Raw genomic sequence first — 25,034 nt, forward strand, 5'->3', positions numbered from 1 at the left:
GATTTTGAACATTTTGGAGAGAGTCCTCAATGTGAACATGTTGGAGTGAGTGCAGAATGTGGACATGTGGGAGAGTGCACGGAATGTGAACAGGTTGGAGAGAGCACTGAGTGTGAACAAGTTGGAGAGAGCTTGGAATATGAGCATGTTGGAGAGAGTGCATAATGTGAACATGTTGGAGAGATTGTGGAATGTGAGAATGTTGGAGAGAGTGTGGAATGTGAACATGTTGGAGAGAGTGTCGAATGTGAACATTTTGGAGAGAGCACAGAATGTGAACATGTTGGAAAGAGTGTGGAATTTGAGCATGTTGGAGAAAGCGCGGAATCTGAACATATTGGAGAAATTGTGGAATGTGAACATGTTGAAGAGAGTGCAGAATATGAACATGTTGGAGAGAGTGCAGAATATGAACATGTTGGAGAGAGTGCTGAATGTGAACATGTTGGAGAGAGCGCGGGATGTGAACTTGTGTAGAGTGTGTGGAATGTGAGCACGTTGGAGAGAGTGTGGTATGTGAACATTTTGGAGAGAGCGCAGAATGTGAACATGTTGGAGAGAGTGCGGAATGTGAACATGTTGGAGAGAGTCTGGACTGTGAACATGTTGGCGAGAGTCTGGAATGTGAAAACGTTGGAGAGAGTGCGCAAAGTGAACATGTTGGGAGATCGCGGAATGTGAACATGTTGGAGTGAGTGTGGAATGTGAACATTTTGGAGAGAGCGCAGAATGTGAACGTGTTGGAGAGAGTGCGCAACGTGAACATGTTGGGAGATCGCGGAATGTGAACATGTTGGAGTGAGTGTGGAAAGTGAACATGTTGGAGAGAGCGCAGAATGTGTACACATTTGAGTGAGGGCAGATTGTGAATATATTGGAGAGAGTGCAGAATGTGAACATGTTGGAGACAGCGCGGAATGTGAACATTTTGGAGAGAGCATGGAATGTGAACATGTTGGAGAGAGCGAGCAATGTGAACATGTTGGAGAGAGTATGGAATGTGAGAATGTTGGCGAGAGTGCAGAAGCGAAGCATGTTGGAGAGAGCGTGGAATGGGTACATGTTGGAGAGAGTACAGAATGTGAACATGTTGGAGAGAGTGTCGAATGTGAACATTTTGGAGAGAGCACAGAATGTGAACATGTTGGAAAGAGTGTGGAATTTGAGCATGTTGGAGAAAGCGCGGAATCTGAACATATTGGAGAAATTGTGGAATGTGAACATGTTGAAGAGAGTGCAGAATATGAACATGTTGGAGAGAGTGCAGAATATGAACATGTTGGAGAGAGTGCTGAATGTGAACATGTTGGAGTAGGTGCAGAATGTGAACGTGTGGGAGAGAGTACAGAATATGAACATGTTGGAGAGAGCGCGGGATGTGAACTTGTGTAGAGTGTGTGGAATGTGAGCACGTTGGAGAGAGTGTGGTATGTGAACATTTTGGAGAGAGCGCAGAATGTGAACATGTTGGAGAGAGTGCGGAATGTGAACATGTTGGAGAGAGTCTGGACTGTGAACATGTTGGCGAGAGTCTGGAATGTGAAAACGTTGGAGAGAGTGCGCAAAGTGAACATGTTGGGAGATCGCGGAATGTGAACATGTTGGAGTGAGTGTGGAATGTGAACATTTTGGAGAGAGCGCAGAATGTGAACGTGTTGGAGAGAGTGCGCAACGTGAACATGTTGGGAGATCGCGGAATGTGAACATGTTGGAGTGAGTGTGGAAAGTGAACATGTTGGAGAGAGCGCAGAATGTGTACACATTTGAGTGAGGGCAGATTGTGAATATATTGGAGAGAGTGCAGAATGTGAACATGTTGGAGACAGCGCGGAATGTGAACATTTTGGAGAGAGCATGGAATGTGAACATGTTGGAGAGAGCGAGCAATGTGAACATGTTGGAGAGAGTATGGAATGTGAGAATGTTGGCGAGAGTGCAGGAGCGAAGCATGTTGGAGAGAGCGTGGAATGGGTACATGTTGGAGAGAGTACAGAATGTGAACATGTTGGAGAGAGTACAGAATGTGAACATGTTGGATAGAGTGCAGAATGTGAACTTGTGGGAGAGAGTGCAGAATGTGAACATGTATGAGAGAGTGCGGAGTGTGAACACGTTAGAGAGATTGCCGAATGTGAACATGTTGGAGAGAGTGCAGAATGTGTACACGTTGGAGTGAGGGCAGATTGTGAACATATTCGAGAGAGCGCTCAAAGTGAACATGTTGGAGAGAGCGCAGAATGTGAACATTTTGGAGAGAGCGCGGAATGTGAACATTTTGGAGAGAGTGCGGAATGTGAACATTTTGGAGAGAGCGCAACATGTGAACATGTTGGAGTGAGTGTGGAATGTTAACATGTTGGAAAGATCGCAGAATGTGAAAATGATGGAGAGAGCGCAGAATGGGAACATTTTGGAGAGAGAGCAGAATGGGAATATATTGGAGAGAACACAGAATATGAACACTTTTGCATGAGTGCAGAATGTGAAAATGTTGGAGAGAGTCTGGAATGTGAACTTGTTGGAGAGAGTCTGGAATGTAAACATGTTGGAGAGAGTCTGGAATGTGAACATGTTGGAGAGAGTGTCGAATGTGAACATTTTGGAGAGAGCACAGAATGTGAACATGTTGGAAAGAGTGTGGAATTTGAGCATGTTGGAGAAAGCGCGGAATCTGAACATATTGGAGAAATTGTGGAATGTGAACATGTTGAAGAGAGTGCAGAATATGAACATGTTGGAGAGAGTGCAGAATATGAACATGTTGGAGAGAGTGCTGAATGTGAACATGTTGGAGTAGGTGCAGAATGTGAACGTGTGGGAGAGAGTACAGAATATGAACATGTTGGAGAGAGTGTGGAATTTGAACATGTTGGAGAGAGCGTGAAATGTGAACATTTTGGAGAGAGTGCAGAATGTGAACATGTTGGAGAGAGTCTGGCATGTGAACATGTTGGAGAGAGTGTGGAACGTAAACATGTTGGAGAGAGTCTGGAATGTGAACATGTTGGAGAGAGTGTGGAATGTGAACATGTTGGAGAGAGTGTGGAATGTCAGCATGTTGGAGAGATTGTGGAATGTGAACATGTTGAAGAGAGCGCGGAATGTGGACATGGAGAGATTGTGGAATGTGAGCATCTTGGAGAGAGTGTGGAATGTCAGCATGTTGGAGAGAGTGTGGAATGTCAGCATGTTGGAGAGAGTGTGGAATGTGAACATGTTGGATAGAGTGTGGAATGTGAACAAGGAGTGAGCGCGGAATGTGAACATGTTGGAGTAGGTGCAGAATATGAATGTGTGAGAGAGATTGTGGAATTTGAACGTGTTGGATAGAGTGTGGAATGTGAATATGTTCGAGAGCGCGTGGAATGTGAACATGTTGGAGAGAGTGCGGAACGTAAACACGTTGGAGTGAGAATAGAATGTGAACATGTGGGAGAGAATGCGTAATGTGAACATGTTGGAGAGATTGTGGAATGTGAGAATGTAGAAGAGAGTGTGGAAGGTGAGAATGTAGAAGAGAGTGTGGAACATGAACATGTTGGAGAGAGTGCAGATTTTGAACATTTTGGAGAGAGTCCTCAATGTGAACATGTTGGAGTGAGTGCAGAATGTGGACATGTGGGAGAGTGCACGGAATGTGAACAGGTTGGGGAGAGCACTGAGTGTGAACAAGTTGGAGAGAGCTTGGAATATGAGCATGTTGGAGAGAGTGCGTAATGTGAACATGTTGGAGAGATTGTGGAATGTGAGAATGTTGGAGAGAGTGTGGAATGTGAACATGTTGGAGAGAGTGTCGAATGTGAACATTTTGGAGAGAGCACAGAATGTGAACATGTTGGAAAGAGTGTGGAATTTGAGCATGTTGGAGAAAGCGCGGAATCTGAACATATTGGAGAAATTGTGGAATGTGAACATGTTGAAGAGAGTGCAGAATATGAACATGTTGGAGAGAGTGCAGAATATGAACATGTTGGAGAGAGTGCTGAATGTGAACATGTTGGAGAGAGCGCGGGATGTGAACTTGTGTAGAGTGTGTAGAATGTGAGCACGTTGGAGAGAGTGTGGTATGTGAACATTTTGGAGAGAGCGCAGAATGTGAACATGTTGGAGAGAGTGCGGAATGTGAACATGTTGGAGAGAGTCTGGACTGTGAACATGTTGGCGAGAGTCTGGAATGTGAAAACGTTGGAGAGAGTGCGCAAAGTGAACATGTTGGGAGATCGCGGAATGTGAACATGTTGGAGTGAGTGTGGAATGTGAACATTTTGGAGAGAGCGCAGAATGTGAACGTGTTGGAGAGAGTGCGCAACGTGAACATGTTGGGAGATCGCGGAATGTGAACATGTTGGAGTGAGTGTGGAAAGTGAACATGTTGGAGAGAGCGCAGAATGTGTACACATTTGAGTGAGGGCAGATTGTGAATATATTGGAGAGAGTGCAGAATGTGAACATGTTGGAGACAGCGCGGAATGTGAACATTTTGGAGAGAGCATGGAATGTGAACATGTTGGAGAGAGCGAGCAATGTGAACATGTTGGAGAGAGTATGGAATGTGAGAATGTTGGCGAGAGTGCAGAAGCGAAGCATGTTGGAGAGAGCGTGGAATGGGTACATGTTGGAGAGAGTACAGAATGTGAACATGTTGGAGAGAGTGTCGAATGTGAACATTTTGGAGAGAGCACAGAATGTGAACATGTTGGAAAGAGTGTGGAATTTGAGCATGTTGGAGAAAGCGCGGAATCTGAACATATTGGAGAAATTGTGGAATGTGAACATGTTGAAGAGAGTGCAGAATATGAACATGTTGGAGAGAGTGCAGAATATGAACATGTTGGAGAGAGTGCTGAATGTGAACATGTTGGAGTAGGTGCAGAATGTGAACGTGTGGGAGAGAGTACAGAATATGAACATGTTGGAGAGAGCGCGGGATGTGAACTTGTGTAGAGTGTGTGGAATGTGAGCACGTTGGAGAGAGTGTGGTATGTGAACATTTTGGAGAGAGCGCAGAATGTGAACATGTTGGAGAGAGTGCGGAATGTGAACATGTTGGAGAGAGTCTGGACTGTGAACATGTTGGCGAGAGTCTGGAATGTGAAAACGTTGGAGAGAGTGCGCAAAGTGAACATGTTGGGAGATCGCGGAATGTGAACATGTTGGAGTGAGTGTGGAATGTGAACATTTTGGAGAGAGCGCAGAATGTGAACGTGTTGGAGAGAGTGCGCAACGTGAACATGTTGGGAGATCGCGGAATGTGAACATGTTGGAGTGAGTGTGGAAAGTGAACATGTTGGAGAGAGCGCAGAATGTGTACACATTTGAGTGAGGGCAGATTGTGAATATATTGGAGAGAGTGCAGAATGTGAACATGTTGGAGACAGCGCGGAATGTGAACATTTTGGAGAGAGCATGGAATGTGAACATGTTGGAGAGAGCGAGCAATGTGAACATGTTGGAGAGAGTATGGAATGTGAGAATGTTGGCGAGAGTGCAGAAGCGAAGCATGTTGGAGAGAGCGTGGAATGGGTACATGTTGGAGAGAGTACAGAATGTGAACATGTTGGAGAGAGTACAGAATGTGAACATGTTGGATAGAGTGCAGAATGTGAACTTGTGGGAGAGAGTGCAGAATGTGAACATGTATGAGAGAGTGCGGAGTGTGAACACGTTAGAGAGATTGCCGAATGTGAACATGTTGGAGAGAGTGCAGAATGTGTACACGTTGGAGTGAGGGCAGATTGTGAACATATTCGAGAGAGCGCTCAAAGTGAACATGTTGGAGAGAGCGCAGAATGTGAACATTTTGGAGAGAGCGCGGAATGTGAACATTTTGGAGAGAGTGCGGAATGTGAACATTTTGGAGAGAGCGCAACATGTGAACATGTTGGAGTGAGTGTGGAATGTTAACATGTTGGAAAGATCGCAGAATGTGAAAATGACGGAGAGAGCGCAGAATGGGAACATTTTGGAGAGAGAGCAGAATGGGAATATATTGGAGAGAACACAGAATATGAACACTTTTGCATGAGTGCAGAATGTGAAAATGTTGGAGAGAGTCTGGAATGTGAACTTGTTGGAGAGAGTCTGGAATGTAAACATGTTGGAGAGAGTCTGGAATGTGAACATGTTGGAGAGAGTGCGGAACGTAAACACGTTGGAGTGAGAATAGAATGTGAACACGTGGGAGAGAGTGCGTAATGTGAACATGTTGGAGAGATTGTGGAATGTCAGAATGTAGAAGAGAGTGTGGAACATGAACATGTTGGAGAGAGTGCAGATTTTGAACGATTTGGAGAGAGGCCTCAATGTGAACATGTTGGAGTGAGTGCAGAATGTGGACAGGTGGGAGAGTGCACGGAATGTGAACATGTTGGAGAGAGCGTGGAATATGAGCATGTTGGAGAGAGTGCGGAATGTGAACATGTTGGAGAGAGTGTGGAATGTGAACATGTTGGAGAGATTGTGGAATGTGAGAATGTTGGAGAGAGTGTGGAATGTGAACATGTTAGAGAGAATGCCGAATGCGAACATGTTGGAGAGAGCGTGGAATTTGAGAATGTAGAAGACAGTGTGGAACATGAACATGTTGGAGAGAGTGGGAATGTGAATATTTTGGAGAGAGGCCTCAATGTGAACATGTTGGAGAAAGTGGGAATGTGAACATGTTGGAGAGAGTGTCGAATGTGAACATGTTGGAGAGAGTATGAAATGTGAGCATGTTGGAAAGAGTGTGGAATTTGAGCATGTTGGAGAGAGCGCGGAATCTGAACATATTGGAGAAATTGTGGAATGTGAACATGTTGAAGAGAGTGCAGAATGTGAACGTGTGGGAGAGAGTACAGAATATGAACATGTTGGAGAGAGTGCTGAATGTGAACATGTTGGAGTCGGTGCAGAATGTGAACGTGTGGGAGAGAGTACAGAATATGAACATGTTGGAGAGAGCGCGGAATGTGAGCATGTTGGAGAGAGTACAGATTGTGAACATGTTGTAGAGAGTGTGGAATGTGAACATGTTGGAGAGAGTCTGGAATGTGAGCATGTTGGAGAGAGTGTGGAATTTGAACATGTTGGAGAGAGTGTGGTATATGAACATTTTGGAGAGAGCGCAGAATGTGAACATGTTGGAGAGAGTGCGGAATGTAAACTTGTGGGAGAGATTGAGGAATGTGAACATGTTGAAGAGAGTGCAGAATATGAACATGTTGGAGAGAGTGTGGAATGTGAACATGTTGGAGTCGGTGCAGAATGTGAAAGTGTGGGAGAGAGTACAGAATATGAACATGTTGGAGAGAGCGGGAATGTGAGCATGTTGGAGAGAGTGCAGATTGTGACCATGTTGGAGAGAGTGTGGAATGTGTACATGTTGGAGAGAGCGCAGAATGTGAACACATTTTTAGTGAGGGCAGATTGTTAATGTATTGGAGAGAGTGCAGAATGTGAACATGTTGGAGAGAGCGCGGAATGTGAAAATTTTGGAGAGAGCATGGAATGTGAACATGTTGGAGAGAGTGTGGAATTTGAACATGTTGGAGAGAGCGTGAAATGTGAACATTTTGGAGAGAGTGCAGAATGTGAACATGTTGGAGAGAGTGCAGAATGTGAACATGTTGGAGAGAGTGCAGAATGTAAACGTGTTGGAGAGAGCACAGAGTGTGTACACATTTTTAGTGAGGGCAGATTGTTAATATATTGGAGAGAGTGTAGAATGTGAACATGTTGGATAGAGCGCGGAATGTGAACATTTTGGAGAGAGCGCAGAATGTGGACATGTTTGAGAGAGTCTGGCATGTGAACATGTTGGAGAGAGTGTGGAACGTAAACATGTTGGAGAGAGTCTGGAATGTGAACATGTTGGAAAGAGTGTGGAATGTGAACATGTTGCAGAGAGTGTGGAATGTCAGCATGTTGGAGAGATTGTGAAATGTGAACATGTTGAAGAGAGCGCGGAATGTGGACATGGAGAGATTGTGGAATGTGAGCATCTTGGAGAGAGTGTGGAATGTCAGCATGTTGGAGAGAGTGTGGAATGTCAGCATGTTGGAGAGAGTGCAGAATATGAACATGTTGGATAGAGTGTGGAATGTGAACAAGGAGTGAGCGCGGAATGTGAACATGTTGGAGAAGGTGCAGAATATGAATGTGTGAGAGAGATTGTGGAATTTGAACGTGTTGGATAGAGTGCGGAATGTGAATATGTTCGAGAGCACGTGGAATGTGAACATGTTGGAGAGAGTGCGGAACGTAAACACGTTGGAGTGAGAATAGAATGTGAACATGTGGGAGAGAATGCGTAATGTGAACATGTTGCAGAGATTGTGGAATGTGAGAATGTAGAAGAGAGTGTGGAAGGTGAGAATGTAGAAGAGAGTGTGGAACATGAACATGTTGGAGAGAGTGTAGATTTTGAACATTTTGGAGAGAGGCCTCAATGTGAACATGTTGGAGTGAGTGCAGAATGTGGACATGTGGGAGAGTGCACGGAATGTGAACAGGTTGGGGAGAGCACTGAGTGTGAACAAGTTGGAGAGAGCTTGGAATATGAGCATGTTGGAGAGAGTGCGTAATGTGAACATGTTGGAGAGATTGTGGAATGTGAGAATGTTGGAGAGAGTGTGGAATGTGAACATGTTGGAGAGAGTGTCGAAAGTGAACATTTTGGAGAGAGCACAGAATGTGAACATGTTGGAAAGAGTGTGGAATTTGAGCATGTTGGAGAAAGCGCGGAATCTGAACATATTGGAGAAATTGTGGAATGTGAACATGTTGAAGAGAGTGCAGAATATGAACATGTTGGAGAGAGTGCAGAATATGAACATGTTGGAGAGAGTGCTGAATGTGAACATGTTGGAGTTGGTGCAGAATGTGAACGTGTGGGAGAGAGTACAGAATATGAACATGTTGGAGAGAGCGCGGAATGTGAGCAAGTTGGAGAGAGTACAAATTGTGAACATGTTGTAGAGAGTGTGGAATGTGAACATGTTGGAGAGAGCGCAGAATGTGAACATGTTGGAGAGAGTGCGGAATGTAAACTTGTGGGAGAGATTGAGGAATGTGAACGCATTGGAGTGAGTGTGGAATGTGAACATGTTGGAGAGAGTCTGGAATGTGAACATGTTGGAGAGAGTGCGCAACGTGAACATGTTGGAGAGAGTGCGCAACGTGAACATGTTGGGAGATCGCGGAATGTGAACATGTTGGAGTGAGTGTGGAAAGTGAACATGTTGGAGAGAGCGCAGAATGTGTACACATTTGAGTGAGGGCAGATTATGAATATATTGGAGAGAGTGCAGAATGTGAACATGTTGGAGAGAGCGTGGAATGTGAACATTTTGGAGAGAGCATGGAATGTGAGCATGTTGGAGAGAGTGTGGAATTTGAACATGTTGGAGAGAATGTGGTATGTGAACATTTTGGAGAGATCGCAGGATGTGAACATGTTGGAGAGAGTGCAGAATGTGAACATGTTGGAGAGAGCGCAGAATGTGAACATTTTGGAGAGAGCATGGAATGTGAGCATGTTGGAGAGAGTGTGGAATTTGAACATGTTGGAGAGAGTGTGGTATGTGAACATTTTGGAGAGATCGCAGAATGTGAACATGTTGGAGAGAGTGCAGAATGTGAACATGTTGGAGAGAGCGCAGAATGTGTACACATTTTTAGTGAGGGCAGATTGTGAACATGTTGAAGAGAGTGCAGAATGTGAACATGTTGGAGAGAGCGCGGAATGTGAACATTTTGGAGAGAGCACAGAATGTGAACATATTGGAGAGAGCGCAAAATGTGAACATGTTGGAGAGAGAGCAGAATGGGAACATATTGGAGAGGACACAGAATGTGAACACTTTGGCATGAGTGCAGAATGTGAAAATGTTGGAGAGAGTCTGGAATGTGAACATGTTGGAGAGAGTGCAGAATGTGAACTTGTTGGAGAGATTGTGGAATGTGAACATGTAGAAGAGAGTGTGGAATGTGAGAATGTAGAAGAGAGTGTGGAACATGAACATGTTGGAGAGAGTGCAGATTTTGAACATTTTGGAGAGAGGCCACAATGTGAACATGTTGGAGTGAGTGCAGAATGTGGACATGTGGGAGAGTGCACGGAATGTGAATAGGTTGGAGAGAGCACTGAGTGTCAACAAGTTGGAGAGAGCATGGAATATGAGCATGTTGGAGAGAGTGTGGAATGTGAACATGTTGGAGAGAGTGTGGAATGTGAACATGTTGGAGAGAGTGTGGAATGTGAGAATGTAGAAGAGAGTGTGGAATGTGAACATGTTGGAGAGAGTGTGGAATGTGAACATGTTGGAGAGAGTGTGGAATGTGAGAATGTAGAAGAGAGTGTGGAATGTGAACATGTTGGAGAGAGTGTGGAATGTGAACATGTTGGAGAGAGTGGGAATGTGAACATGTTGGAGAGAGTATGGAATTTGAGCATGTTGGAGAGCGCGCGGAATCTGAACATATTGGAGATATTGTGGAATGTGAACATGTTGAAGAGAGTGCAGAATATGAACATGTTGGAGAGAGCGCGGAATGTGAGCATGTTGGAGATAGTACAGATTGTGAACATGTTGTAGAGAGTGTGGAATGTGAACATGTTGGAGAGAGCGCAGAATGTGTACACATTTTTAGTGAGGGCAGATTGTTGATATATTGGAGAGAGTGCAGAATGTGAACATGTTGGAGAGAGCGCGGAATGTGAACATTTTGGAGAGAGCATGGAATGTGAGCATGTTGGAGAGAGTGTGGAATTTGAACATGTTGGAGAGAGCGTGAAATGTGAACATTTTGGAGAGAGCGCAGAATGTGAACATGTTGGAGAGAGTGCCAAATGTGAACATGTTGGAGAGAGTGCAGAATGTAAACGTGTTGGAGAGAGCGCAGAATGTGTACACATTTTTAGTGAGGGCAGATTGTTAATATATTGGAAAGAGTGTAGAATGTGAACATGTTGGAGAGAGCGTGGAATGTGAACACATTTTTAGTGAGGGCAGATTGTTGATATATTGGAGAGAGTGCAGAATGTGAACATGTTGGAGAGAGCGCGGAATGTGAACATTTTGGAGAGAGCATGGAATGTGAGCATGTTGGAGAGAGTGTGGAATTTGAACATGTTGGAGAGAGCGTGAAATGTGAACATTTTGGAGAGAGCGCAGAATGTGAACATGTTGGAGAGAGTGCCAAATGTGAACATGTTGGAGAGAGTGCAGAATGTAAACGTGTTGGAGAGAGCGCAGAATGTGTACACATTTTTAGTGAGGGCAGATTGTTAATATATTGGAAAGAGTGTAGAATGTGAACATGTTGGAGAGAGCGTGGAATGTGAACATGTTGGAGAGAGCGCAGAATGTGGACATGTTGGAGAGAGTGTGGAATGTGAACATGTTGGAGAGAGTGTGGAATGTCAGCATGTTGGAGAGATTGTGGAATGTGAACATGTTGAAGAGAGCGCAGAATGTGGACATGGAGAGATTGTGGAATGTGAGCATCTTGGAGAGAGTGTGGAATGTCAGCATGTTGGAGAGAGTGTGGAATGTCAGCATGTTGGAGAGAGTGCAGAATATGAACATGTTGGATAGAGTGTGGAATGTGAACAAGGAGTGAGCACGGAATGTGAACATGTTGGAGTAGGTGCAGAATATGAATGTGTGAGAGAGATTGTGGAATTTGAATGTGTTGGAGAGAGTGCGGACTGTGAACATGTTGGAGAGCACGTGGAATGTGAATATGTTGGAGAGAGTGTGGAACGTAAACACGTTGGAGTGAGTATAGAATGTGAACATGTGGGAGAGTGCGTAATGTGAACATGTTGGAGAGAGTGTGGAATGTTATCATGTTGGGGAGAGCGAAGACTGTGTACACGTTGGAGTGAGGGCAGATTGTGAACATGTTGGAGAGAGTCTGGAATGTGAACACGTTGGAAAGAGTGTGGAATGTGAACATGTTGGAATGAGTACAGAATGTGAACATGCTGGAGAGAGTGTGGAATGTGAACATTTTGGAGAGAGTGTGGAATGTGAACATGTTCGAGTGAGTGCAGAATGTGGACATGTAGGACAGTGCACGGAATGTGAACATGTTGGAGAGAGTGTTGAATGTGAACATGTTAGAGAGAGTGCAGAATATGAACATGTTGGAGAGAGTGTGGAATGTGAGCATGTTAGAGAGAGTGCAGAATATTAACATGTTGGAGTCGGTGCAGAATGTGAACGTGTGGGAGAGAGTACAGAATATGAACATGTTGGAGAGAGCGCGGAATGTGAGCATGTTGGGGAGAGCATGGAATGTGAACATGTTGGAGACAGTGTGGAATGTGAACATATTGGAGAGAGTGAGGAATGTGAACATGTTGCAGAGAGCGCGGAATGTGAACACATTGGCATGAGTGCAGAATGTGAACATGTTGGAGAGTGCGGAATGTGAACACGTTGGAGAGAGTGTGGATTGTGAGCATGTTGGAGAGAGTGTGAAATGTGAACATGTTGGAGAGAGTGCAGAATGTGAACATGTTTGAGAGAGAGCAGAATGTGAACATGGAGAGAGTGCAGATTTTGAACATTTTGGAGAGAGGCCTCAATGTGAACATGTTGGAGTGAGTGCAGAATGTGGACATGTGGGAGAGTGCACGGAATGTGAACAGGTTGGAGAGAGCGTGGAATATGAGCATGTTGGAGAGAGTGCGGAATGTGCACATGTTGGAGAGATTGTGGAATGTGAATATGTTGGAGAGAGTGTCGAATGTGAACATTTTGGAGAGAGCACAGAATGTGAACATGTTGGAGAGAGTATGAAATGTGAGCATGTTGGAAAGAGTGTGGGATTTGAGCATGTTGGAGAGCGCGCGGAATCTTAACATATTGCGGAAAATGTGGAATGTGAACATGTTGGAGTCGGTGCAGAATGTGAACGTGTGGGAGAGAGTGTGGAATGTGAACATGTTGGAGAGAGTACAGCATGTGAACATGTTGGAGAGAGTGAGGAATGTGAAGACGTTGGAGAGAGTGCAGAATGTGAACACGTTGGAGTGAGTGTGCAATGTGAACATGTTGGAGAGAGTCTGGAATGTGAACATGCTGGAGAGAGTGCGCAACGTGAACATGTTAGGAGATCGCGGAATGTGAACATGTTGGAGTGAGTGTGGAATGTGTACACATTTTTAGTGAGGGCAGATTGTTAGTATATTGGAGAGAGTGTGGAATTTGAACATGTTGGAGAGAGCGCAGAATGTGAACATTTTGGAGAGGGCGTGGAATGTGAGCATGTTGGAGAGAGTCTGGAATGTGAATATGTTGGAGTGAGTGTCGAATGTGAACATGTTGGAGAGAGCGCGGAATCTGAACATGTTGAAGAGAGTGTGGAATGTGAACATGTTGGAGAGAGCGCGGAATGTGAACATGTTGGAGAGAGTGTGGAATGTGAACACTTTGGAGAGAGTTCATGATGTGAATTATAGGGTGCAGCGATGAGGAACTGAGTTATGAGGATAGGTAGAAGAAGTTAGAACTATTCTCGTTGGAGAGAAGAAGGCTTAGAATATTCTTGATAGAGGTTTTCAAAATCATGATCTAACTGGGTAGGCTGGGTAGAGGCAAAGTGTCCTACTTGTAAAAGAAACCAGAACAGGAGGGCAGAGATCTAAAGTGTTTGCAAAGGAGTAAATTTGATGTGTGAAATAAAGTGTGGTGGCTGCAGGCTCAGTTGAAACGTTCATGAGGGGATTGGATATCATTTGAATTAAAATTGCATGCAAGGGTATTGGGGTGAAAAGCAGGAGACTAGCACTGGATAATGATCTTCATTTGAACAGCTGGTGCAGGAACAATGGGCCAAACGGCCTCCTCTTCCTGATTCTGCTGTGATTCTGTGACCTCTAGGTCTGGTGTTTCTTGAACCTGGACCATCTGCCTCAGCATTTGGGACACTATCACTGCACCACAAGAGCTGCCCCGCCCCTGCCATGATTGATGGTGACTTACGCAGGGAGACCAAAATGTGATTGCCTAAATCACTTGGCCACAATTACAGGCCAGATTTCTGCCGATGCACGTGTCCGAATCTGATTTTGATGGAGGTGGGATCTGACAACTGAATAGGATATTACAGTTCAGACAATAAGAAACAGCCTCTGGAAACTGGTGACTTTGTTTGATTCTTCTGCAGTTTTAAGCTGGCTGAGTTCCTGCTTTAGTGAAATGATAAAGCTGCATTGTCAGTTTCCTCCACATTCAGGTTGTCATGGCTCCTTAAGTGGTGCAAGGACCAGACCACTGTATGCACATATCTCAGAGCACAGAGAGTAGGGCAGATTCCGTGTGATCACCATTCCAAGGCTCAAATTCCCATTCCCATTCACTGGACAGATGACTATTTTCCAGGACCTTTAGATTACATTGAAAACTTTATATCAAAAAATACTGACTACATAGTATTAGTTATTGATCTTGGAAGTGTTTCATTGTCAATAATATATTTCTGAAAGATACACTGAAACATCGCATAGACAACTAACGGAGGAAGCCTTTATAACTGAGAAACTGCTGGACACTCACTGTCACTGTCACCAAAACTTTCAGTTTAATTATAAATGTTTCTGAGAATAGTTTTTTTTTATCTAAATTCTGTACGTTACAACATTCCACAAGAATTTGATAGTATTCAATTTAAAATGTCAATTTGCTTGATTCAGGGTCTTTTTGTTTATCTCTTAACATATTTGTCTGATTAAGCAACTTTCAATTTTATTAGTGAGTAAATAAATCTGTAATTTAGTTAATCATTGTTGGGAACTGGCAACTCCTGACCCTACTGAATTTGAATTCAATTGTAACCTCACCAGATTATTGTTAATAGCTCAATAGCGCCATCTCGTGTGAGCAGGAGGAAAAATACAGCTTCTCAATTGTAAAGGTGCGATGTTCTTTCCATCTTTCAGAAATGACTCATGGCATCAAAATATGATCACTGTCATTTCAATTATTCAGCATACAGCGTTAAGGTTTCCACAAACCATAATAACCAGTTCATCCATTTCTGAATAAGCTGATTGAGGAAAAGATCAACCATATCACCAGGATACTTTCCTGTTCTGGTCTAAGCAGAACACCCATCTGAAGCACCAAATCAGACAGAGTGAGCCTCAGTTAAACATTTCAACTGAAATGTCATCTGAGATTGTACACTGAACTCCAGGATGTGTTGCACACCTGGCAGAAGAATGACAAAGTTGGCAATGGGAGTGTATTTATCCAATCCGTATGGGCCTTCTGGATGCTTGTGTTTTCTTTTGGGCCCACTCATTGGGCGGCCATCTTAACCAAGTGCAAGGCACTTTCATATGCTGGTGGAAGAGTTCATGACTGTTTAAGCTATGAAAATTATCTTCAATCACATTGGGAAGACTGTTGCTCCTAAGCAGCAGCCATCACCAATAGGTGCAAAACATTTCACCACAGACCCAGTGGATTAGATAACCCCATCTTGATAATGTCAAAAGTCATGTGCTTGGCATATAATTTGACTCCTCTTTTCAGCAACAAAATGTGATACTTTGGATGGATGTGGGTGAAGTGAGGTTTTAGATTGATAATGTGTGGACTGATTGCTCTGATGGTCTACATAAAGAAAAGCATTCATTAGTAAGGGATTCATGTCCCATATAAACTGTGAGATGAAGATGTATTTTCAAAGAAATAACATTCACATTGCAGTTGTACTGGAGGAGCCTAATGCTCATGGTTCAACCTTTAAATGTGGCCTCAAAAAATCTTTGAAGAATCATATTCACACATAAGTGGATGGTCAACAGAGAACAAAAAAATCAAAGCATTCTGCTTTGCTTGATGTTTTTAATTATCAAATTGTGTGGTGCCAACAGTGCGCAAACTGTCATCAGATTGTACAAAAGATGTGGATTATTGAATTCATTGGATAGAGAACAAGTTGATTTATTGCTCAGGGAAGAATTTGAAAGTGAAGAACCACATCTGATCCAAAGTGGGATTCTTTTGATGATGCTATTGTCAAAATGATTCAGGATGAATTTAACATACATTGTGTCAGGTAAGACAATAATTTGGCAGTTTTAAAACATATTGATTGTAATTAAATATTTCTTTACATTTAATTTATCCAATAAATCATGAAACACTATCTGTTAATTACCAGTGTTATTGTTCTTCTAAAAATAATGACCATTTACACCCACATTGGCACTTCACATTGTATTCTGAGTGTATAAGTGGAAGCTGCTTTTCATAGGATTTGTGAAGGCTTCAAAGGTTAACTTAAATGCCACGATGTATGATAAGTTTTAGTTGGAAATCTCAGTTATAAAATTTTGTCGTGAGCAAAAGCAAGACCCGTGCTTCCACAATATTGTGTTCATTCTGTAGTGTTGCCACTCTACCCTTTCTCCTGACCTTCCCAGATTTGCCTTCACACTGCTATTGGTAATAGCAATTTGCTTCAAATGGGTAGGGCTGCATGTGACTGCATTATTAATATTAATCTGCTTTTATTTTGGGTTGACTATCATGGCCACATTGCCAACAAATATCAACTTGTTGACTTCAGTCTTCAATATTCTGGTTCAGAATCAAAGCTTGTTATAAACAGGTGTTAAATGGACAAGGTATAAGTTTGGTCATTAATACAACTTCCTAAACATTTGTAACTCACAACTTCTCTGTATGTTTAACTCTGCTGATTGTTTGAAAATGTTAAAGTGAGATGTTGCATCGAGCACCACTGTTTGGAATCCTGATCTCCCCTATGTAGTGAGTAACCTTTATTATTCAAATGTACACCCTCAGAAAAATACAATATTTGAAAAGAATTTTGACTTCATGCAACTTGTAGAATTTAAGTTGATGATATCTCATCATTTATCATTTGTGAATAGATTTTGTCAATTAATATACTTCAGTGGAACATATCTTATGAAATACAGGATATCACGCAAGCATGACACATAAAATAAATTGGGATGAAGTGAGCAGTCAACTGTCATAAATGACATTATGCTGCAATATTATTCAATTTTGATGCTGATGATGTTAAGTCTTTTATTGTTTTATTATTATAGGGCGGATTGGAGACAAGCAACTTCATACTTTTAATCTGACTTCCCTGTCAAAATCTGAAGACATTTTGGCTGCTACCTTACATTATTATACAGCCGATCTTGCAAAAAATAAAAGCAATATTTGCCCGTCCTCAAAGGGCTGCAGTCGTCATTTACGCAGAAAACAAATCAACATTGATCTTTCAATCTGGGTTTTTGCCACTGCTAACAATATCACCAGAATTCTGGGTCATCATGTGCTAAATGCATCCACTTTTTATCGAGACTTTCTGTCTTGGCAGTGGAAAGACATCACAAGTGTGATTAACCATCTAAAGTCAAATGGTGACCTTTTGATTGGAATTGAGATCATGCCTTCTGCTCCAACCTTCTGGAAACAGTTACTTTCAAAGCATTCGCCTTATATCTTGGTGTATGCAATTGACTCTGCAATTTCAGAACTGGACACTGTGGTGAGCACTCTTCAAAGACGCCGGGGATCGTTTATTAGCAAAGTGCAGGGTTTAGGAATCAATACCACAAACAGGACATCTGAAGTAAGAAGGAAACGATCAACTAACTTACTCTTGCCCCTGCACAACAATGAGTTGCCTGGTGCAGAATACCAGTACAATGAAGCTACTGCGTGGGACACAAGAAGACCATATAAAAAGCTACATCCTCGGCCAGCAGACAGGGAGAGAAAGTCAAAGCAGAGGAAGGGTAACAGGCAGAAATCACAGACGCTTCAGTATGATGAACAAACATTGAGGAAAGCAAGACGGAGACAGTGGAATGAGCCCAGAAACTGTGCTCGCCGTTACTTGAAAGTGGATTTTGCAGACATAGGATGGAGTGAGTGGATAATCTCTCCCAAGTCCTTTGATGCCTATTACTGTGCAGGTGCCTGCCAGTTCCCAATGCTCAAGGTAGGTGCTCATTTTTTTCATATTTTCACTTGCAGCTTATGAATCTGGTTGGCAACCTATTCCCCAGCAATTTTTAAAAATTTACTTTTGGGGTTTGGGTATCGCTGACTGGGCCAGCATTCATTGTTTGCCCTTCAGAAGGTAACTGTGAGCTTCCATCTTGAAGCGTTGTACTCCATATGCTGTATGTTGAGTCAAATGCCTTTAAGGAGGGAATTTCAGGATTTTGACCAAATGACATTGAATGGACAGCGATATGCTTCCAAGTCAGGATGATGAGTGACTTAGAGGGAAACTTGCAGGTGATGGTTTTCCCATGAATCTGCTGTCCTTATCTTTCTGGATGTAACTTGTGGGTTTGGAAGGTGCTGTCTGATCTTTGAATTTCTCCAATACACCTTGTAGATTACTCATTGCTGCTGTTGAGCATTGACAGTGGGGGGAAGAGATGCTTGTGGATGTAGTACCAATCAAGCGGGCTGTTTTGTCCTGGATGCTGTCATGTTTCTTGAATGTTGTTCGAGCTGCCCCCATCCAGGCAAGTGGGTGGTATTCCATCATTTGCTTGACTAGGCCAGTTTCTCACTGCTGTATTCCTATCCTCTGACCTGATCTTGTATCTATACAGTGAGTCCAACTGAGCTTCTGCTGAATGGTAAACCCCAGGATGTTGATAGTAGATAATTCAATTACGGCAACCCTACTGAATGTTGAGGGACAGTGGTTAAATTGTCTCTTAATGGAGATGGTCATTTCCTGGCATTTGTGTGGTGCGAATGTTACTTTGCAATTTGTCAGCCCAAGCCTGGATATTATCCAGATGTTGCTGCATTTGAATATGGTATGTGTTAAGTGCATTTGCCAATGGAATGTTACAATCAGCTAATGTGAGATGCAGAATTACCCTTAACAGATCTGTATAGATGAGGATGACCAGTCACTCCTTCAGAGGTGTAATGAAATGTTTGATCTACTTGCATCAAATTCACGGTCCTGCTATTTTATTGGAGGCATTAGCCTGTTTCTTTTCATCAAGTTATAGGAAAAGTGACAGAATAACCATTAGCTAGCATTTGTGAGGCAATATTGCTGGCATTAAGCTGCGTACTTTCATCAAGTGCTAAATACTGTGTTGTACAACTTATAAATTTAAGTGGTTTTCTTTACTTCATTTATGTTGTAAAACCTGTGAACTTCCAGCACCAGGAGTTCACCTCCACAAATCTGAATCCTGAATCTGTAAAACAGGTTTGTTTGTAAGAATATAGAATGGGCCATTTAGCTCCTTGAGTCTGTTCAACTATTCAATTTAGATCATGATGAATCTGTATCTGACATTCATTTATCCTCCAAAATGTTGAAGATTTAAGAGCCAGAACACAATGTGTATTTTATTCACAAGCTGTCACCATAAGATACACAGAAGTATAAAACACTTAAAATGTGTTTCTGTAATTATTTATTTCCTTTTTCTTTTAGACATTAAGGCCTTCAAACCACGCTACGATTCAAAGTATAGTGAGAGCAGTCGGCGTGGTCCCAGGGATTCCCGAACCATGCTGCGTACCAGAGAAAATGTCATCATTAAGCATCCTCTTTGTCGATGAAAACAAGAATATTGTGCTGAAGGTCTACCCAAACATGAAAGTGGAGTCATGTGCTTGCAGATAACCCCACAGGAGTATGCAGATTGGTTCTGGGTTTGCACTGCTGACATTTTGTTTTCTGTTCGTTTTCATTCTGAACATCAAAAGGAAGTCTTCCAACAAATGAAAACTGAATGGTGCCTTCAGAAGAAAGATAATTTATCATTTTATTTACAAACCCATTCACCTGCATTTAAATGTGCAACTCTCTGGACCAACAACAGATTAAGGCAGTAGATCATTTGTGTCTGGAATTCAGAATTCTGAGATGGAACTGTGTTTATTGTAAATTTCTTTTTAAGTGCTTCAAGACTCCTTCTTGCCATTGCCCTTCTAAAGATATTGTGTTTCAAGACTGTTTATGATGTACTGGCCCCTTCCTTCAGCTCCATCTCGTCCACCCAGCCAATTACAGATTGCTGTGGGCAATTTATTTTATTCTTTGAATTTTATTTCATTATCTTTTAAATAATTAAGTAATTCAAAATGTAAATCACCTATACAAATCAATGCAAATGTATTCGTTGAAAAATAACAATTTATTTGTTATGTACTACAACAGTAAAGTAAGCCACATGATCAGTGCACAATTTTTAATTTAATATCAGTGAGCAGCATTTTAATACAAAATATTTGTGAAGATGTTATATGATTCCAAAAAGTTCACTCCAAGCAGACAGAGTTACAGAATGTTTGCTAAATGGCTAAATACAAATCTGATATAGCTTAAAACAAACCAGGGAGCTCCAGTAACTACCACAGTTGTAATAATTCAGAAATATCCATTCCAATCCCAAATGGTCAAATGAAACAGCTCTGCAAGCAGGATTTTGTTAGCTCTAGGAATCAAGTGAGGGAGCCAAATTAGTAGAAGATAAACAGAGAGCCTACACCAGTCCTGCCTCCTGAATTGCCCTTCTTAATACCAAATCAATTAACAATTGGAGATATGTTAGAATATCACAAATGCAATAATTACTCTCCCATTAAATGCTGTTCCATTCATTACAAAATACTTCCCAGCAAAGTATTAAATTCACTCAGGCCCAAAATTAGTCCATTAGATGCTCCTCAAATCAAATCTGGTTAATAGTTAGCTCATTTTTGCTATATTTCTTAACATAATCTAGGGTTTTAATTTTGTTTTAACTATTTGTTCATATAATATCCTACAATTTACATCTTATTCAGACAAAACAGATTGGACTAGGCTCTGTATATAGATTAAAAAGGCAACATCTGTTCTTCATTAACAATGCTTAAAATATGTTGCTTTGTTTGAGTAATCTATTTCTCAGTGGAAAGGAAGTAATTTGTGAAATTTCATACCTATATGTGTTCTTAAAGAATAAAAAAAATCTATTTAATTATTAAAATAAAATTGAAGATGCTTAAAAATTATATGTGGGTTAAAGTTAGCCTCCAGTATAACTGATCAACATTTGTCCATCATATATGGTGCGAGTCAACAATGCTGTCAATATCTACAGATTACCCCAGTAATAATATTTACTCTAACCTACTGTACTTAGATCACTAGAATGTCCATTCTCCATATGTAAAAAAAATTACAATTCTAAAAATGGACAAAATCTGCTTTTCTGCTGCAAACATTACAAACAATAATAATACATAGTTTCTATCACCTTGTGTTTTTATTTTTACTGAACTTAAGTTCTGACTTTATCTTAAACCACTGGCTTATGCCATTTGTCTCTTCAATGTAAAGATAAATTTTAGTGATAATCAACCCAACTGTGTAAATGATTAAGATTTAATCAAAATTATTGCATTCCACTTGTCACTCCAAATATTTAATGGAGAAAGAAGAACTTATCTGGACCTTGTTTGAAACTAAACTTTCTTCTGGCTAAAGAAATCCAATTATCATGCATGACATTGGTCTGCACAGATAGGGAGGTCTGGATAAATTATTTTGTATGTATCTGAAACCAAATGGAGTCAGAGTTGTGAACATTGACGGTTGAGGATAGTGCCTTACAATACTGATATTTTAATTAGTGCTCATATAGTCCAGTAGAGGTATTCTTTTGCTCTTTGTTTTTCAATATTATTTTTATGCTTATCATACATACTGCCTATTGGTGGTTTATTCGTATGTTGTTCCCAAAGGTGAGTTCTAGATCCAGTGTCAACTGCTTTCACCACTTTATAACAGTAAAGAAAACCTTAATTTCTTTGTATGTATATCCAATAAGCAAACATTTTGTTAGAGGAAATTATTTTATATTCATTTCAGAAGAAGTAATCACCCATGTAATTTTTCAGTAGTTTTTAAAAATTCAAATATATTTTCGCTATTTAAGTAGGTACACATTTGAATGCATTTATTAATTTTAAAGCTTTGTACATAATTCTATCTTAGATTTGCTACAAAACTGGATGTGTTATTAAACAGCCAAAATCAATTGCCAATTGAAACACAAGCCAATTGAATGAATGTTTCCCATTCTATCTCCATCAGAGTTGAATAGTTTATACTCCATTAAACTAGTGTAAGTCAAATTGCATGCTTTTCTGTTATAAATTTTTAAAATGTATGTCGTAATACACGGACATCTGTGAAGCAGCTTGTCTGTGTATCAGTCTGTTTTCAAATGCAAATGTGCAGCTCAATTCACAACTATAATTCATTTATTAAAAACAATATTTCCAACATTAACTTTGGCCATAAGACCACGATATTTAAGGATGGATAAAATTAAGTGGCTTTGTATAGTTTTTGAGTGCATTTTTATGTCTATGAACATATATGACAATATATTTTCAAATTTGGTGTGTTTTGGTTGGTGTGTTACTTTGATTTGACTGCAGCAGATTTTTTTAAAAGTCAAAATTTCATTCATTGTAAAGAGCTTCCTGTAAACATTTAGTTAAGATATCGTATTGTACAATATGTTTTAAAATAGTACATATTTGTATATGGTAAGAAACCCTGTTGAAATGCTTTTTTAATTTATTTTATGTTTGGCTGCAGTTTTTTCCTCCCTTCTTTGACCAGTTTCACTGTTTGGTTGCAGGAATGTTTATTAAATACAATAATAATATGAGTTTCAGTTTCCTGAACACTACAAAGCATCTGAAATGAAACTGTGAAGGGCACTTGTCACTACTGATGTCTGAGCTTTCTGGTTTAATAGTGTTTTATTGCTTTAATGGAAACTTTCCTCACTATCTTTGGAAATGAATAAATTTAGTTATGTAACTAACAAGATCACCATTATTTCCTTACAATGTTTTATCAGAACTAAATCCTGATCACTTTAGGTATCGTTTATAAGGCTTATTTATTTTCTTTCTTTCTGTGGTTCTGTCTGTTAAAGCTGTATTCTCTACAGTCCATTCTTATTGCTTATTCAGTTTAGTTTATCTCTAAGTGTTCTAAAAGGAAATCTCATACAGTATTTGCAATTTTCTCTTCTCCTGGAGTCACTGACTTGCGCAGGTAAAACACAATGTGCACATGATTGTGAGTGCCAGCAGAGTGGTATTACAGTCAAAATTGACAACTCATTGAGCATCAAGAGCAAAAATCTGAGTTGAGTTACTCTTTTGGAACTGCACTGCCCCATCACTGGCCTGGCTAAGATCAGCAAGCTAACTATAGATGAGGGATTAAATTTGAACGTTCCTGATATTTATGACTTAAGTCCATATTGGGTAGTTCACATATGTAACTATCAGTCCAGGGTCAAGTCTTTTAAAAGCTGACATTATTGCACACTAACCAAAAGCTGAATTGGAATGTCATTTGACTTATGAAGTATTTAAAAAGACAGCTTGGTCCTAATGGTATAGCAAGATATTTATAATATTATTATAAAATGTATTGATTGAGTCAAAACCAGTGACTTTATATCAGAAGAGATTGATCAAGGGGATGTTGGTTGAATGAGATCCATGTGATAAAGAATATCGCTTGATATAATACAGATACAAGAAATTTTCCCTGGGGTCGGGGAGTCTAGAACTAGAGGGCATAGGTTTAGGGTGAGAGGGAAACGATATAAAAGAGACCTAAGGAGCAACTTTTTCATATGGAGGGTGGTACATGTATGGAATGCGTTGCCAGAGGAAGTGGCTCGTACAATTGCAACATTTAAAAGGCATCTGAATGGGTATATAAATAGGAAGGGTTTGGAGGGATATGGGCCAAGTGCTAGCAGGTGGGACTAGATTGGGTTAGGATATCTGGTCGGCACGGCCATGTTGGACCGAAGGGTCTGTTTCCGTACTGTACATCTCTACGACTCTATGATAGTTGATCATGTGAGGTTGCTCATGTCTAAAGATAGAAGGGAAAATATTTGCCACTAACAATCATTGTTTTACAAATCAAAGTAAAACTTACACTCAAAACATAATCAAATAGTGCGATCATCTCAAATCCAATTAAATCATAATTCTGCCTTATTGCAAAGTAAAGATGCACTTGGAGCACTTGAATGCTCACTGCCTTCAAAAGAATATGTTGGAGAGCAGACAGACATGAGGGATAAAGATTATTCCCAGATTCAACTTGCCATAGAAGAAAAGGTAATTGAAATAAAACATATTGAATAATTCTGTAGAAGAGCGCTACATAAAGCACTGCACACAAAACCTTGTTCAGAGGTCAGTTACAGACAACCGTCAACTTTCTTTTCATCTCCAGCACTTTCCATACTGCCACAAATCAGGTCAATCCATCTGTGATTTGCATATATCCCAGCTAACATTTCTGTCACTTTCACCAGCTACTTCAAGTAGGATAAGTTCTGAAGGATTTTGCAGTTTGCAAGATTCTCCAAAGATCAAACTACCTTTGAATGCATACATTCAGTCATAGATTCACACAGCGTGGAAACAGACCTTTTGCTGCAACTCGTCCATGCTACAGGTTTCCCAAACTAAACTAGTCCCATTTGCCTGCGTTTGGCCCATATCCCCCCAAACCTTTCCTATCCATGTACCTCTAAATGTCTTTTAAATGTTGTAATTGTACCCACATCTATCACTTTCTCTGTCAGTTCATTCCATATACAAACCACTCTCTATGTGAAAAAGATGCCCCTCAAATCCCTTTTAAATCTTTTTCCTCTCATTATGCCCTCTGGTTTTAAACTTCCCTACCCTAGAGAAATGACCGTTTTTATTCTCCTTATCAATGCTCTTCTGATTTTATAAACCTCATCATGCCTGCTCCTGTTCATAAAGCTGCAGCTGTACTGAATCATAAAATATTCAATTTTATGATTGTGCACCTGATCTATGAAGATCTGTTCACAATTGTACAAATCACTGTCTTCTTAAACAACTTCAGCCCAATCTTAAAGTTACAAAGCTACCATGCAGGCATTAGGGATCATCAGAATACAGAGATATCAGTTAGAGAGA

General features: G+C 40.9%; 1 protein-coding gene across 1 annotated transcript in view; it reads left to right on the forward strand.

The window, feature by feature from the left end:
• The window catches only part of bmp3 (bone morphogenetic protein 3), a 53,004-nt gene extending 30,170 nt beyond the window's left edge, over nucleotides 1-22,834 (forward strand). Inside the window, exons 2-3 of the mRNA XM_072593808.1 lie at nucleotides 17,084-17,991; nucleotides 19,471-22,834. Coding sequence (XP_072449909.1) covers nucleotides 17,084-17,991; nucleotides 19,471-19,662 — 1,100 coding nt within the window. The 3' untranslated portion in view covers nucleotides 19,663-22,834. The remainder of the gene's footprint in view (nucleotides 1-17,083; nucleotides 17,992-19,470) is intronic.
• The last annotated feature ends 2,200 nt before the right edge of the window (nucleotides 22,835-25,034 follow it).

The sequence above is a fragment of the Chiloscyllium punctatum genome, chromosome 1, assembly GCF_047496795.1.
Source record: "Chiloscyllium punctatum isolate Juve2018m chromosome 1, sChiPun1.3, whole genome shotgun sequence".
In the NCBI taxonomy this organism is placed as follows: domain Eukaryota; kingdom Metazoa; phylum Chordata; class Chondrichthyes; order Orectolobiformes; family Hemiscylliidae; genus Chiloscyllium; species Chiloscyllium punctatum.